This window comes from Podarcis bocagei (genome assembly GCF_964188305.1).
Source record: "Podarcis bocagei genome assembly, chromosome: 8".
Classification (NCBI taxonomy): Eukaryota; Metazoa; Chordata; class Lepidosauria; order Squamata; family Lacertidae; genus Podarcis; species Podarcis bocagei.
Genome location: NC_138133.1, coordinates 14,383,025 through 14,398,067, shown reverse-complemented (window position 1 = coordinate 14,398,067; position 15,043 = coordinate 14,383,025). Strand labels below are relative to the sequence as shown.

The following is a 15,043-nucleotide window of genomic DNA, read 5'->3' as shown; positions in this document are numbered from 1 at the left end:
GGGTTGCGGGTGCGGGGAGAGAAAACCAAGGAAGGAACTACCAAGCCTGCTTTGAGCTTTTCCCCAAACTGACATCCAGATTTTCCCGGAAAAGGGGTTGCAACTTTGCAGTGCCTTCGCTGCGGTGGGGAGGCAGCGGGGAGAGGCGGGCAGACTCCTGCCGCTCGGGGAACGTCTGCAAATTCTCCGAACGCTTCGGAGAGGCTGGCAGAGCAGTGCCCGCCCGCCCGCCCTGCGCGCGCGCCTACAGCCCCCTCTCCAAGGCACCTCGGGACGCGCCGCGCCGTTGCGCCCGCCCTGGCCAAAGCGGACTTACCATCACTGCCGTACTGCTTGCCATTGTTCGCTCCCATCCTGCCGCCTTCATACTCTCGTCCTCGTCCTCCTCCTCCCCGCTACACCCACCATGTCGAACTACAGATAAATGTTTGGGATGGGGAGGAAGGAGACAAAGAGAAGATGCGGCGCTGGTTGTTTTTAAAAGGCCACCGCGAAAAGAGGCGCGGCGGAGCGCAGGGGACTTTCTCTAGCCTTTCCTCTCCAGTTGGTTTCTCCCCTCCGCCGCCCTTCAGCCTTTTGCGACGACTGAAACAAACTTAGACTCCTCCAAAAAGAGAGAGAAGGGGGTTAAAAAAAACCCTGAGCCTCCCAAAGGAAAGAGGAGGGGACACCGAGGAAGTAAGGGGCAGTAGCTCCAGATGTAATCCACCAGTCGATCAGAGCGCAAGGAAGGTGAGATTGTCAAGCCCAAAGCAAGGAGAGAGACCGAGACGCGCTCCTTTCTGCAGAGCTGGCCGGGGAGTGGCAGAGCCCTTTGCAAGCGCTCCAGCCTCTCTTTTTTTCAGACTCGGCTCTTGTCTTTTCTCTCCTCCTCCTCTTCCCCCTGGCGGTGAATCGCGGCCACTTGTTAACTAGATTGCTTCTCCAAACACGCGCGCACCCGCGCGCTCCGACGCCGCCGACTTTTGTTACAAGCAGGCGCCTCCTCTCCGTGTCAATCACCGCCCGAGCCTGAGAGAGACCAAGCCAGGGTCGTGGCTGTTTAAAGACACAGCAGCGCGCTGCACCCCCCCCCCCCTTCCTGGCCAGCCTTTCGGCTTTCGCAGCGGTATTGCATCAGGAACAGCGTTGCGCCCAGAAAGATGTTTCCAATCATGTCTCCCTTCCCTCCTTGAAAGGAAACTTCGGAGGAGGGGACTTCTTTTGTTATGGAGTTTGGAATTGTTGGCAGCCGTCTGTCTCGACAGACAATGGAGTGCGCCTCGGGGGTGAAGTCAAACCGCGAAGTGACCTTTCCGGGGCGCAAGCCTGGGCAATGTGTATGGAGGTCATGGGCTGCCCAGACAACAAGACTCCCCTCTCGGCCTCACTCCCAGGGGTACCAACTTGAATAAAATATTTGGGAGGGCAGGTAAGCCCCACCCTACATAATCAATCACAAGACAAGGCACATACATCCTATTCTGAATGGCAATGCTCATCAACTGGGGGGGGGCTCAAATATATTATTTTGGGGGCCAAAGGGACCTTTAAAAGGTAAAGGTAAAGGACCCCAACAGTTAAGTCCAGTCACAAATGACTCTGGGGTTGCGGCACTCATCTTGCTTTACTGGCCGAGGGAGCCAACATTTGTCCAGTTTTTCCAGGTTATGTGGCCAGCATGACTAAACCACTTCTGGCGAAACCAGAGCAGTACACGGAAATACCATTTACTTTTCCGCTGGAGCAGTACTAATTTATCTACTTGCACTTTGACATGCTTTTGAACTGCTAGGTTGGCAGGAGCTGGGACCAAGCAACGGGAGCTCACCCCGTCACGGGGATTTGAACTGCCGACCTTCTGATTGGCAAGCCCAAGAGGCTCAGTGCTTTACACCTGTGCTGGGCCCAGGAGTAACCCAAGCAATGCGGTCCAGGTCCGGTCCCAAATTCAAGGGTTCTGCGAGGAGTCAGTCCAACAGGGCCAAGGCAGGACACGAGGCAGGAAACCAGGCAAGGTCAGGCACAGGATTACAGGCAGGCGCTGGCAAACAGCAAAGTTTCGAACTTTTCTGCATGACACTGAAGAAGGGACTCTACCAAGCATCCTTCATAGCCAGTCATTGGCTGTGCTGAATAGTATCAGACAGTGACAGAGGACTTGCAACTTTTAAGAAGGGCTAATGAAAGGGCGTGGTTTTGTGCACATTTTCTTGGGAGCAAAACCTGTTAAAACTTAGTGGGACTGTCTACTGCTGAGTAAAGTCAGTCTGCAGCACACATTCCAGTGAAGGAGTGTGGATCTGAATCACGCCTACTTCTCCCTGGCAAACAGGTTGCAGCAGCAAACTCGGGGAGCTGGAAGGTATGCTTCTTTGAGACGCTTGTAAAATAAATAAATAAAGCTAAAACGACACATTTAAATAAAGAACAGCCAGATTGAGTTTTCGCACAGTTAGCGGCTATATAGTTGACAATTATAATGACAGGCATGATTGACAGGCAGACAGAGGCTGGATTAATCAGGCAGTAATCCCATTGAAACCAGACATTTAATTAAAGCTTCTTCTAGCCGCTTTTGTTGAATCTTTTCCTGGGAGGGGGGCACCGAACATCCTCAGAGGAGTCTAAGGAATTGCAAGCACACAATAACCTCCATTAATAAGCCCCTTGATAAATTAAACGGCCAAATTCTTTGGGAGAGAGCTGGAGGAAAAATATGTGGGTGCCTAGGAGCCAAGTTTTTAACAATTTAGGGCAAAATTCCCAATCACTAATTTAAACAAAAATTTGCTTTGATAGCCAAGCTGGTGGTCCAGTACAAATTTCTGCTTTTAATTTAGATATTTGAGTTCCGTTTTTGCTTCCATCGTCTCCTTGTCCCTCTCCCCAAGGCCCTGGCAACAAGACACTTCTTTAAACATAAGAAGAAGATGCTACAGAAGTCACAATTCCTGCTTAGTACCTGTGTCTGCAGTCACTTAATCAAATAAATTCAGTGAAACAATAAATGTCTGGCTTATCTTACAGGACCCAGGTTTGCTGATCTCCCCCAAAGAGAGGCCTTTTAAAGTTCACGTCTGTAATTTTGAGTATCCCAACCCCACAAAGGGGGAATAAGATGACTTGTTCACAACATGCTCTTATGAAGGTTAACTGAAGGTTCCAAGTCCTATGTTCATACTTCCCAACAGTATTTTATTGGGAGGGAGCACTCTTGGTTCGGTCTACAAGGTTCATACTGTAAGAAGCAGAATTTCAGCAAGGCTTTCTCCATCACACTCAGGATAAGCCACAACCGGTGAATTTCCCCCTTTTTGCAAATCTCAGTGATATAGAGCCTCCTGGACCTTATAACTGAGGCTGTGGACGCATTGCCAGGGAGGCCATTCTTTGCCTGAATTCGGATCGAAGCTGGTTTGGGGGGGGAACTCTCAAAATACAGCCCTTCATAACAGGATAGGCATGGTTTGTGACTAACTATGTACGGTGGTACCTCAGGTTACATACGCTTCAGGTTACATACGCTTCAGGTTACAGACTCCGCTAACCCAGAAATAGTGCTTCAGGTTAAGAACTTTGCTTCAGGATGAGAACAGAAATCGTGCTCCAGCGGCACGGCGGCAGCAGGAGGCCCCATTAGCTAAAGTGGTGCTTCAGGTTAAGAACAGCTTCAGGTTAAGTACGGACCTCCGGAACTAATTAAGTACTTAACCTGAGGTATCACTGTACACTAATTCCCTAAACAGCAGCAGCAGAAATGCATCGGATGCAGAGTAAACAGGAGTCTGTATACGGCCTGTATGAACCAAACTGACAACGCCACGCTGGAGAAAAACTGATGTATCCAACCACTAGGAATTGTACATTCTAGCACAGCATGAAGGGGAACAAAACCTGACTTGAATCCACGAACTATTGCAGCAAGAATGTTACTTGGCCCAAAATGGAAAGAAGCAGAAGTCCCAGCAAAGGAAGAATGGGTACAAAAACCTATGGAATATGCAGACAGGGCAAAACCAAAGCATGCCAGGCACTCCTGTCTTCCACTGTCTCCCACAGTTTGGTCAAACTCATGCTGGTAGCTTTGAGAACACTGCCCAACCATCTCATCCTCTGTCATCCCCTTCTCCTTGTGCCCTCCATCTTTCCCAACTTCAGGGTCTTTTCCAGGGAGTCTTCTCTTCTCATGAGGTGGCCAAAGTATTGGAGCCTCAGCTTCAGGATCTGTCCTTCCAGTGAGCACTCAGGGCTGATTTCCTTAAGAATGGAGAGGTTTGATCTTCTTACAGTCCATGAGACTCTCAAGAGTCTCCTCCAGCACCATAATTCAAAAGCATCAATTCTTCGGCAATCAGCCTTCTTTATGGTCCAGCTCTTACTTCCGTACATCACTACTGGGAAAACCATAGCTTTGTTGGCAAGGTGATGCCTCTGCTTTTTAGGGTGCTGTCTAGGTTTGTCATTGCTTTTCTCCCAAGAAGCAGGCGTCTTTTAATTTCGTCTCTGCTGTCACCATCTGCAGTGATCTTGCTACTGTTAGTCAATTGTATAACTGAACAAGGGGCAAATTAGGCATCATTTTACAAGAGAATTGTTCACCATCCAACTATGAACTTCTGTGAATGCATTTATAATGTAAACCAACTAGAACAAGATTGTTAACCAAAACAGTGATTCCTTTGCGGGAATCTGCAAGAGGTCTTTAAATGACCCCTCACCCACCATGCCAAAAAAATAAAAATAAAAAATGGTCACACAGCCTGTTTAATATACACACATACACTCTATTCGGATTCCAATAAAACTGTAAAATACTGTAAGCTAGGAGAAAGCTCCATGGGAATAATTAGTTTATGAGGTATGCATGTCACTCTTCTGGTGTGCTTGGTTTTTAATATTAAAAAATGTATTTAGGCCCAAGTGAGTCACCAATAAAATCTCATTGCCATCAACACTACCTCACTTTTTTTAAAAAAAATATCTTTTAAATTCCCCTAGCAGTTGTTGAATGGCTGATCAGTTTCCCAGTTCTTAAAAAAGTTTGATTTTCATCAAACCATTTTAAAGAGATGTCCTCAAATTCTGTCAGTTGGCATAACTTCCTTCAAGTTTTAATTGATTACTTTAAAAGGTCTATTCTGAAAATCTTGAAAGAATGGTATGATCACTTCTTGTCTCAATTGCACAATTCCCTTATATGAATGTATTTTGGTATGTTGCCGCTTAACGGTAGAAGGTCCATGAGATTGTTATTTTTAATAATATTTCCAATATCTTGCTCTAATACTTAAAGAATGATGAATTACTGTAATGTCAGTGTAATGTTCACTCATTCATATTTGAACAGCAGTGGGGATTTACCCATCCATTATGTTTTCCTCGTCTTTCAATCTATAAGCCAAATATAATATTCTGATTACTTCTTATTTTGGACACTACCAAGATGACTACATTTCCAAATAGCTGTTCATATTTCATAATTCCAAATGAGCGTGTTGATTGCTTTTGGGCACAGCAATACCTCAAGGAATCCAAAAGAAAACGGCAAAGTTCTAAAGCATGTGTTTGATAGCTGCTCCATTGACCTTTGTCTCTGGAATTAGGTATAATAGTAAATGCTGACTTTGAGAGGTTACAGAACCTGGACTGTCCAGACTGCAGTGCGTCCAGCTAGGCACTCGCCACAAAGAATAGTAAACCATTTATGCATTAAGGGCACATATACTTTATGCAGCCATGCCTTTATCTACATTATCTACATCGTTCTGCCCGGACACTGAGGTCCAGCACCGAGGGCCTTCTGGCGGTTCTCTTGCTGTGAGAAGCCAAGTTACAGGGAATCAGGCAGAGGGCCTTCTCGGTAGTGGCACCTGCCCTGTGGAACACCCTCCCACCAGATGTCAAAGAGAAAAATAACTACCAAACTTTTAGAAGACATCTGAAGGCAGCCCTGTTTAGGGAAGTTATTAATGTTTAATAGGTTATTGTATTTTAGTGTTTTGTTGGAAGCTGCCCAGAGTGGCTGGGGAAACCCAGCCAGATGGGCGGGGTAGAAATAATAAATTATTATATTATTATTACACTTGAATTAAATCTGCTAGTTGATGCATTTGTTCTCCTTTCAGTTGTATTTACATTTATTTACCAATTTTCAGAAGGGATGCGGGTGGCGCTGTGGGTTAAATCACAGAGCCTAAGACTTGCCGATCAAAAGGTCAGTGGTTTGAATCCCCGCGATGGGGTGACCTCCTGTTGCTCGGTCCCTGCTCCTACCAACCTAGCAGTTTGAAAGCACAAAGTGCAAGTATATAAATAGGTACCACTCCGGCGGGAAGGTAAACGGTGTTTCCATGCGCTGCTCTGGTTCGCCAGAAGCGGTTTAGTCATGCTGGCCACATGACCTGGAAGCTGTATGCCGGCTCCCTTGGGCAATAAAGCGAGATGAGCGCCACAACCCCAGAGTTGGCCACGACTGGACCTAATGGTCAGGGTCCCTTTACCTTTACCAATTTTACAAAGTATTCCCATAAAGTCGCTCCCCCTCCATGGGGGGCAGTGTTGCAAACAGACAACGCACTCTCCCCGTGTACAGCGGGGGGCGTGGCAATGCCACCTATGTCATAGGGAGTCCCGGCAGTGTCACACCCCCGGACGACCAATCCGGTCGGCTAGGGGGCATGGCTTGCCTTATTTAAGCTGCCACACGGACAGCCAGCTCCCTCTCCTTACCTTCTCTTTCATTGGCTCTCCCGCCTTCCCACCCTATTTTCATGCGTTCGCCATCTTGGCCTTGCTATGGACCATGGTTGGTCGCCTGTTGAGGGGGCCAGGTAGGAATTTTCCCACTTGGCAAATGGGCACCAGCCATGTGGTTTTCGCCTGCCTCGTAGCAATCGTCACAACTTTGTAAGGTTTGGCAGTTAGGCATTGGTAAAACCTGGTTTATGGGAGGGGAGGTTGTAGTCTTCACCTGCCGCTCCTCTTTAAGGGTATTCCGTTAAAGGGATCCGGGGGTGTGGATCTTGTCCGAAGCCCGGGTATGGGCTAGGGCCATGCCATGACCCCATCAGGCACCCAGGGGGAGCTCTCAGTTGATGTACATCAACAGGGCTTCCAATACTGGTGGTTGACCCTTACTAGACTACTTGCATGGCGGGCAGGAGTCAGATATAGTCAGTTCAATTCCAATGCCTAAGCCAATACCACTCACATTCTGAAACCAATAAAGTTGTGGCCTTAATTATCCCATTAATCTAAAATACTGGTGTCTGCGTGTTTCATTATTCTACAAATGGGGAGGGCTCGGAGTCTTGACATGCAAACAAATAACAAATTTTTCAACTCCAGCTTAATTTGTCTATGATTGGTCGGAGCTAAACATTACAAGTTAAGAGCGTTTGCAGATGACCTAGTATTGACTTTGCAAGAGCCAAACACTAGTACGAAAAAGGTTTTAGAAATAATACAACAGTTTGGCCAGGTAGCTGGATTTAAGTTGAATAAACAAAAAACCAAAGTCTTAGGAAAAAATTTAACAGATACAGAAAAGGAGAAGTTTCAAGAGGAGACAGGGTTGACACTGGTTAAGAAGGTGAAATACCTAGGGGTTTATTTGACATCTAAAAATGTGAATCTGTATAAAGACAATTATGAAAAATGTTGGTCAGAAATTAAAAAAGATCTAGAAATATGGTCAAATTTGAAATTGTCAATGTTAGGCCGAATTGCTGTGATTAAAATGAATGTATTGCCTAGAATGTTATTTTTGTTCCAGACCTTGCAGATTCTGGATAAGATGGAATGTTTTAAGAGGTGGCAGAAAGATATCTCGAAATTTGTCTGGCAGGGCAAAAAGCCCAGAATCAAATTTAAAATATTGACAGATGCTAAAGAAAGAGGGGGTTTTGCCCTGCCGGACTTGAAATTGTATTATGAGGCAGCAGCATTTTGCTGGCTGAAAGAATGGATGCTCCTCGAAAATACAGACATCTTAGATCTGGAAGGTTTTAATAATGCTTTTGGTTGGCATGCATATCTATGGTATGATAAAGTCAATAGTGCCTTTAAGAATCACATTGTTAGAAAAGCATTGTTTAATGTTTGGATAAGATACAAAGATCTGTTGGAAAACAAAACCCCTAGATGGGTCTCACCAGTGGAGGCCAAGGCAGTGAAGAAACTCAATATGGAGGTCGGATGGCCGAAGTATTGGGAAATCTTGGAACAAGATGGAGATAAGTTCAAATTGCAAAGTTATGAGAAACTGAAGCATAAGGTACAAAATTGGTTTCAATACCATCAAATAATGGAATTTTTCAAACAGGACAGGAAAATTGGCTTCCAGATGGAAAAATCAAAACTAGAAACTGAATTGTTAGAACCCAGTATTAAGAATTTATCTAGAATGTATAACTTGTTGCTGAAATGGAACACACAGGATGAAACAGTCAAATCAGCTATGATTAAGTGGGCACAGGATGTCGGTCATAACATCATGTCAGATGACTGGGAATGGTTATGGAACACCGGTATCAAATTTACGGCGTGTAATGCCCTAAAGGAAAATATTATGAAAATGGTATACAGGTGGTACATGACCCCAGTCAAGCTGGCAAAAATTTATCATCTGCCCGACAACAAATGTTGGAAATGTAAAGAGACTGAAGGTACCTTCTATCACCTTTGGTGGACATGCCCGAAGATTAAGGCTTTCTGGGAAATGATCTATAATGAAATGAAAAAGGTACTTAAATGTACTTTTCCTAAAAAACCAGAGGCCTTTCTCTTGGGCATTGTCGGCCAATTGGTGCCAAAGAGGGACAGAATTTTTTTTATGTACGCTACAACAGCAGCAAGAATACTCATCGCAAAATATTGGAAGACACAAGATCTACCCACTCTGGAAGAATGGCAGATGAAAGTGATGGACTATATGACATTGGCCGAGATGACAGGCAGAATCCGTGACCAAGGAAAAGAGACGGCGGAAGAAGAATGGAGAAAATTCAAAAGTTATCTTAAGGACTATTATAAACTTAATGAATGTTAGAGTGTTGTGGTTTTCAGGAACAAAGGGATACAGTGATATAAGGTCAGAATACAGAGATGACTAAGATGACAGAGGTTGGAAAGTAACAATTGGGAGTTGCTATAAAATTATGGACATTGGGATGCAGAAAGGGGGGGTATGGGGAAGTCCCAGAAAAGAGGTTTATGAAAATATGTTATGAAATTATACGTGTATGTTTGTCTTTTTAAGTGTTTGTTTGTCCTCTAAAATTTTGTAAAACTAATAAAAATTTTATAAAAAAAAAAATAATTTGTCTATGATTGGATGCCAGGTGCCATTTTGAATCAAGATCCTGGACCGAAATGTGCCCAACTGCACTGATTCAGATACCTCTGGAGAGATCTTCACCCAGCTTGGTGGGTGGGTTCCCCAAATGACCTATGCTTGGATCCCATCAGGAATCACTTCAAAAAAATTATGTACTTCAGAAACTTTTAAGTATGTGTACGTGCCTCTCTGTGTGTAAAATCATTCTTAAAAAAGGAGAGAAATTTTCTCCGACCCAATCAGGTTGATTAAAAACTTGCTCAGCATGAGTGACATGCGTATGGACAGCAAGGACATTCTCCGGGCAATTTTGATTATTTAGACCTGAGCTAGCTTCCTGAAAAATCCCATAATGAGCACATTGCGTATGTGATATGAATATGATTGACAGATCTTGTAGCATGTAGATTGTCCCTCCCAACTTCCTCTCTGAATTGTTATTTAAAATGTACATACAGTCATACCTCACATTGTGTCCGCTTCAGGTTACGTGTTTTTGTGTTGCGTCCTGCGGCAACCCGGAAGTACCAGAACGGGTTACTTCCAGGTTCCGCCGCTCACACGTGCGCAGAAGTACTAAATTGCGCTTTACACAGAAGCGCTAAATCGCACTGCGCTCGTGCGCAGACTTGCATCAGTTCCGTGTTACGGACGGGCCTCCGGAACGAATCCTGTCTGTAACACGAGGTTCCACTGTACTGCCATTGAACAATCAGCGTTTGTTTATAATTTGGAATTTTAGAAACATTTTCCATTGGCGGAAAGAAGCTCATGGGGAATCTAAGTAGTCAGGTTGTTAAATCTGAGGGCAGTGATATGCAAGGGTAGGATTGCCATACGTCCGAATTTTCCCAGACAGGTCTGGGATTCAAATGACAAAAATAGCATGGGTTTTTTTTGAAAAAACACCAAAATGTCCAGAGGTTTGGGAGTGCAAAAAACTGTGCCCTGGAAGCGGAAGCAAGTGGTTGTTTCTTTTCCTGCTGAGAGCCAGGCCCATAGCACCAAGCTCCCCTGTGCCTGGAAGCCCGGAGTCTCTGGGAATACAGTGCCAGGGCTGCGTTAGCACTGCAAGAGATCTTACACTGTCTTCTCAAAATCAGGCAGGCTTGGGAAAGGGGGTAGGAAAGGCACTCCTAGTCCACACAGGCAAAAGTGTTTGCACAGAAGGGGCCCAGAGGGGATGGCTTAAGGTGGTCCTGGGGATTCTGCAAAAAATACGTAAGTATCTGTCTCCTTCCCTGGGCACAGTGTCGGATTTACATATAAGCTAAACAAGTTATAGCTTAGGACCCCACTGCCTGGGGACCCCAAAAAAAATTAAAGGGAAAAAACCTAGATTTACATTTCCAAAGTAAAATAAAAACCCAATAAAATAAAACCTACATACAGCAACAGTGTTTTGTGTTGTGTAGGCTCCTATGATGTAAGTAATGGGCCCCGCCTGCTAGCCTGCTCCCTAAAATATCACTGGTTTGCTCATTTCTCTCTCTCTCTCTCTCTCTCTCTCTATATATATATATATATATGGCGCTGTGGTCTAAACCACAGAGCCTAGGACTTGCTGATCAGAAGGTCGGCGGTTCAAATCCCTGCGACAGGGTGAGCTCCTGTTGCTCAGTCCCAGCTCCTGCCCACCTAGCAGTTCGAAAGCACGTCAAAGTGCAAGTAGATAAATAGGTACCGCTCCGATGGGAAGGTAATGGCATTTCCGCGCACTGTTCTGGTTCACCAGAAGCAGCTTAGTCATGCTGGCCACATGACCTGGAAACTGTCTGCGGACAAACGCTGGCTCCCTTGGCCTATAGAGCGAGATGAGCGCCGCAACCCCAGAGTCATCTGCGACTGGACCTAACGGTCAGGGGTACCTTTACCTTTATATATAGGGTGCTTACATTCTGCATGGACTAGTTGCATGGCAACATGTGCAAATGGCTTTAGATACCTATCAGGTCCATAAATTACCATCTAGCGTATATTCAACACAAAAAAGAGTGGCAATTTGTTGTTGACAAAGGACAGCTGGACATATAAAGGGCCCCATTACCTTCAGTAGCTTAGGGCCTCATCAAAGCTAAACCCAGCCCTGCCTGGGCATGCTAACTCATGAGAGAAAGAGAGAGAGAAAGAAAGAGAGTTACCCCTATTCTTGGGCTGCCATCGCAGTTTTGTTGTGGTTGTTTTTGTGTTTTCTTCAAAAAAAAGCTAAACAATTTTAGGTCTCTCCTTTAAAAAGCTCAGCAATCTTGGTGGTTTCCTTAAAAACAGCTCAATAATTTTGGGGTGTTTGGGGTGTCCTGGTTTTTACTTTTTGGAATATGGCAACCCTATGTGAGAGGGGAAATCACAAAGCAACAAAAAGAAAACATATGCCAGTTTGTGCCTCTCGGAAATTCCTATACAAGCACACACACATGGAACGGTGTACGTACAAGATAGGGATGCATATTCTCAGACAGCTGGTTATGTCTGACGTACATAAAGGGGAGGAACTCTGTCCACACTATGCATTTTACAAGCCTTTGCTTGGAAACGGTACATCTGTCCAAAGAATAATTCTGGGAAATTATGAGAATTCCACAACAGGCAAATCAGTTACAGATTCTCCTCCTTTTTCAGCCTCACTCAAGGTGGGGGTTCCTTCTCCCTCCACTCCTTCTGAACAACAACAACGACAAAAATCCAAAACCCATAAAAAGCAAAGGTGGTCACATTTGTCTGTAAACCCTCCAAAATTCACAGTTGGGCAATAGCTTTATTAGGCCAACCCAAAATGTCAGAAATAGTGGCAAGCGTTAAGTTCTCCACAACTCTTAAATAGGCAAGATTTGTGAACGTTACAGAACATTAACTTCAGGGTTAGATGCAGTTTTCCCCAAGTGATTTTATTGGACTGAACCTTATTAGAATCTTGTATGCATGCCAATAGGCTGTCCCCACTTTTGTCGGAGAAATGTTGGAGGGTATGCAATAAAGTTTTGAGAAATGAAATGGATAAATAGTAAAGCCAGGGCTTCTTTTCAGCCAGAACTCACCAGAACTCAGTCCGGGCACCTCTCTGGTGAGAGTCATTGCCATGATAAGAGAACAAGTGAGGCGTTCGGGGTGAGTTCTGGCATCTCTCTTTCTAGAAAAACAGCACTGAGTATACCTACTTGGGGAAACATCACAGCATAATTCAACAAAAGCTCACCGGATTGTGACAGGTTGTAATAAAGGGCCCAATCTCTTAACGGCAGGATTTGTGCCAAAACATTGGTTGCTGCAGCATATTAATACACTCCGGTAAAGGAGAAAATTGCTGCTTCTGTCAAACTGACTCCTACAGGCAAACTAGTAGTTGCCATTTTCTCTTTTAAAGCAAGAGGGGCGGGAAGAAAACATGGCCGAGGTTTAGCCCCTAACCTGGGCTTCCTTTCCCATGGTCACTCCCCACTCCCCCCCCAACTTGCATAGCCCCCGTTTGACGAAATGTGCTCAGATATTCTTAAATCTCCCAAGTATGCGACTGGGAGTACAGTGGTACCTCGCAAGACGAATGCCTCGCAAGACGAAAAACACGCAAGACGAAAGAGTTTTCCGTTTTTTGAGTCGTTCCGCAAGACGAATTTCCCTATGGGCTTGCTTCGCAAGACAAAATGTCTTGCGAGTTTGTTTCCTTTTTCTTAAAGCCGCTAAGCCGTTAATAGCCGCTAAGCCGCTAAGCCACTAATAGCTGCTAAGCCGCTAAGCCGCTAATAGCTGTGCTTCGCAAGACGAAAAAACCGCAAGACGAAGAGACTCGCGGAACGGATTAATTTCGTCTTGCGAGGCACCACTGTATAAGAATAGCACATCAACCTTTCCGTTGCTCTGTATACAAGATGGAGAAGAAGAAGAAGAAGAGTTTGGATCTGATATCCCGCTTTATCACTACCCAAAGGAGTCTCAAAGCGGCTCACATTCTCCTTTCCCTTTCTCCCCCACAACAGACACTCTGTGAAGTGAGTGGGGCTGAGAGACTTCAAAGAAGTGTGACTAGCCCAAGGTCACCCAGCAGCTGCATGTGGAGGAGCGGAGACGTGAACCCGGTTCCCCAGATTACGAGACTAGCACTCTTAACCACTACACCACACTGGCTCTCTAAGGAGCAGATCACAGCCATCATATTGGGCTGTGAAGAAAGCAGCTGGCAGGACAACACATCTGATAGAATCAGTGCACATTGTAAGCACAGCAGATCTGCACAGAGCGGAAAGCGACCTTTTGTTTTCTCCTCCACAACAAGCCTGAAACATCTTCTATGCCCCGTGATTCATTCTGGGACTCGCCAGAAGGGCATTCTACACATGGGGCGTGATGTAACGCCAGCCCAATTAGTATGTGTTTAACAATTTCCCATAGTTTACAAGTGCTGTAATAGAAGACTAATTTCTGGCTTAATTAAAATCAGGCTGTTGCTTCTGGACAGTATAGCAGCATTGCTTCATTTCTGGCATCCGCACGAACTTTCTCCAGTATATGCGTTAAAATCACTTGCATATGTCCCCCTCCCTCCCCTATTTTGCAAATCCGTTCTAGGGTTTTTGTGACTTAAATTGACAGGGGAATTAATAAATTACGTGGGGGAGAGATGGGAGTTCACCAGTTTGCTGTTTTGCAACAATTAAGCTTCCCTAATGGAAAGCTTGCTTTCCAGTTGTATTTAATAAAACGTAAGCAGGAGGCTGAAATGTAGCAGGCAGAGAATGATATCTGAAAAGATACAAGGCAGAAGGGGAAGGTTGAGCTGATTTCAAGTGGTGGAAAAGCGGCCTCTTCCACTAAGTGCCAAAAGGAAGTAATAAGGATCAGGAAGTTTAAGGTCAAAATGGCACATTGCATAAAATGCATGGTTGCTGCGGAAAACAGCCACCAATTTCATTCCTCCCCCACCCCATAACGTTCAAGACAACTTACCTATGTCTTGACATCGCACCATGTGAATTGGCAGTCAAGTAAAGTATCCTGGATATCACAGTGGGGGAAGATAGAATAAAATGCATGGTTGTCCTTTTCACTGGCTCGGTGTGCAGTTCCTGCAGACTGCAATCTTACTCTTATATACTTGGAAGAGTCTCAGTAGAATTTATCGCCAAGGAGACTGCAAGGCTGAGATCTCATTCTCCCCTATCTGCGAGGTGGGAGTAAGCTCCCATTGACTCCAACAGGACTAACTTCTGAGGAGAAGTGTGCATGCACACAAAAGCTCATACCGATAACAAACTTAGTTGGTCTCTAAGGTGCTACTGGAAAGATTTTTTTAATTTTGTTTCTGAGGAGAAGACACGCATAGGTTGGCACTGCTGATCTCAATTCCCTCACAAATGTTACCAGGTTTGCCAGCTTCCTTAAATGTTTCCAAATATCGCTATGCCCCGGCACTGACATAGACAAAATGTAATATCTGTTGTGTAACAACTTCTTACACTGTTTAGGATGGAAGCGTAAGTGGTTGTATACTCAACCAAAACACACACACACACCCCACTCACACACAGAAGCCCTTTCTAACAGGAATCTACACGTACGGATGCAGGGCTGACATCCTGGAGAAAACGCCCAATTTGGAAAGCTTAATGAAAGCAATTTGTTAACAATTTCACACACCATTTGACCACAATTCTTGAATGTCACATTTTCCTGTGCGGTTCCACCCTCCCCTCCCCCCAGTAAATAGGGTGTTGCATGCTGTTTTAGCGATTC

The 15,043-nt window shown here is 45.0% G+C and overlaps 1 protein-coding gene across 2 annotated transcripts in view; it reads right to left on the bottom strand.

Moving 5' to 3' along the window:
• FBXL7 (F-box and leucine rich repeat protein 7) overlaps positions 1-15,043 on the bottom strand; it is a 218,190-nt gene that overhangs the window by 156,457 nt on the left and 46,690 nt on the right. The window contains exon 1 of one of the 2 annotated variants that reach the window (XM_081206459.1): positions 317-1,053. The exons of the other annotated variant lie outside the window; for it this stretch is intronic. Coding sequence (XP_081062585.1) covers positions 317-353 — 37 coding nt within the window. The 5' untranslated portion in view covers positions 354-1,053. Of the gene's footprint in view, positions 1-316; positions 1,054-15,043 lie in introns of those variants that run through there. 2 annotated transcript variants of the gene reach the window in all.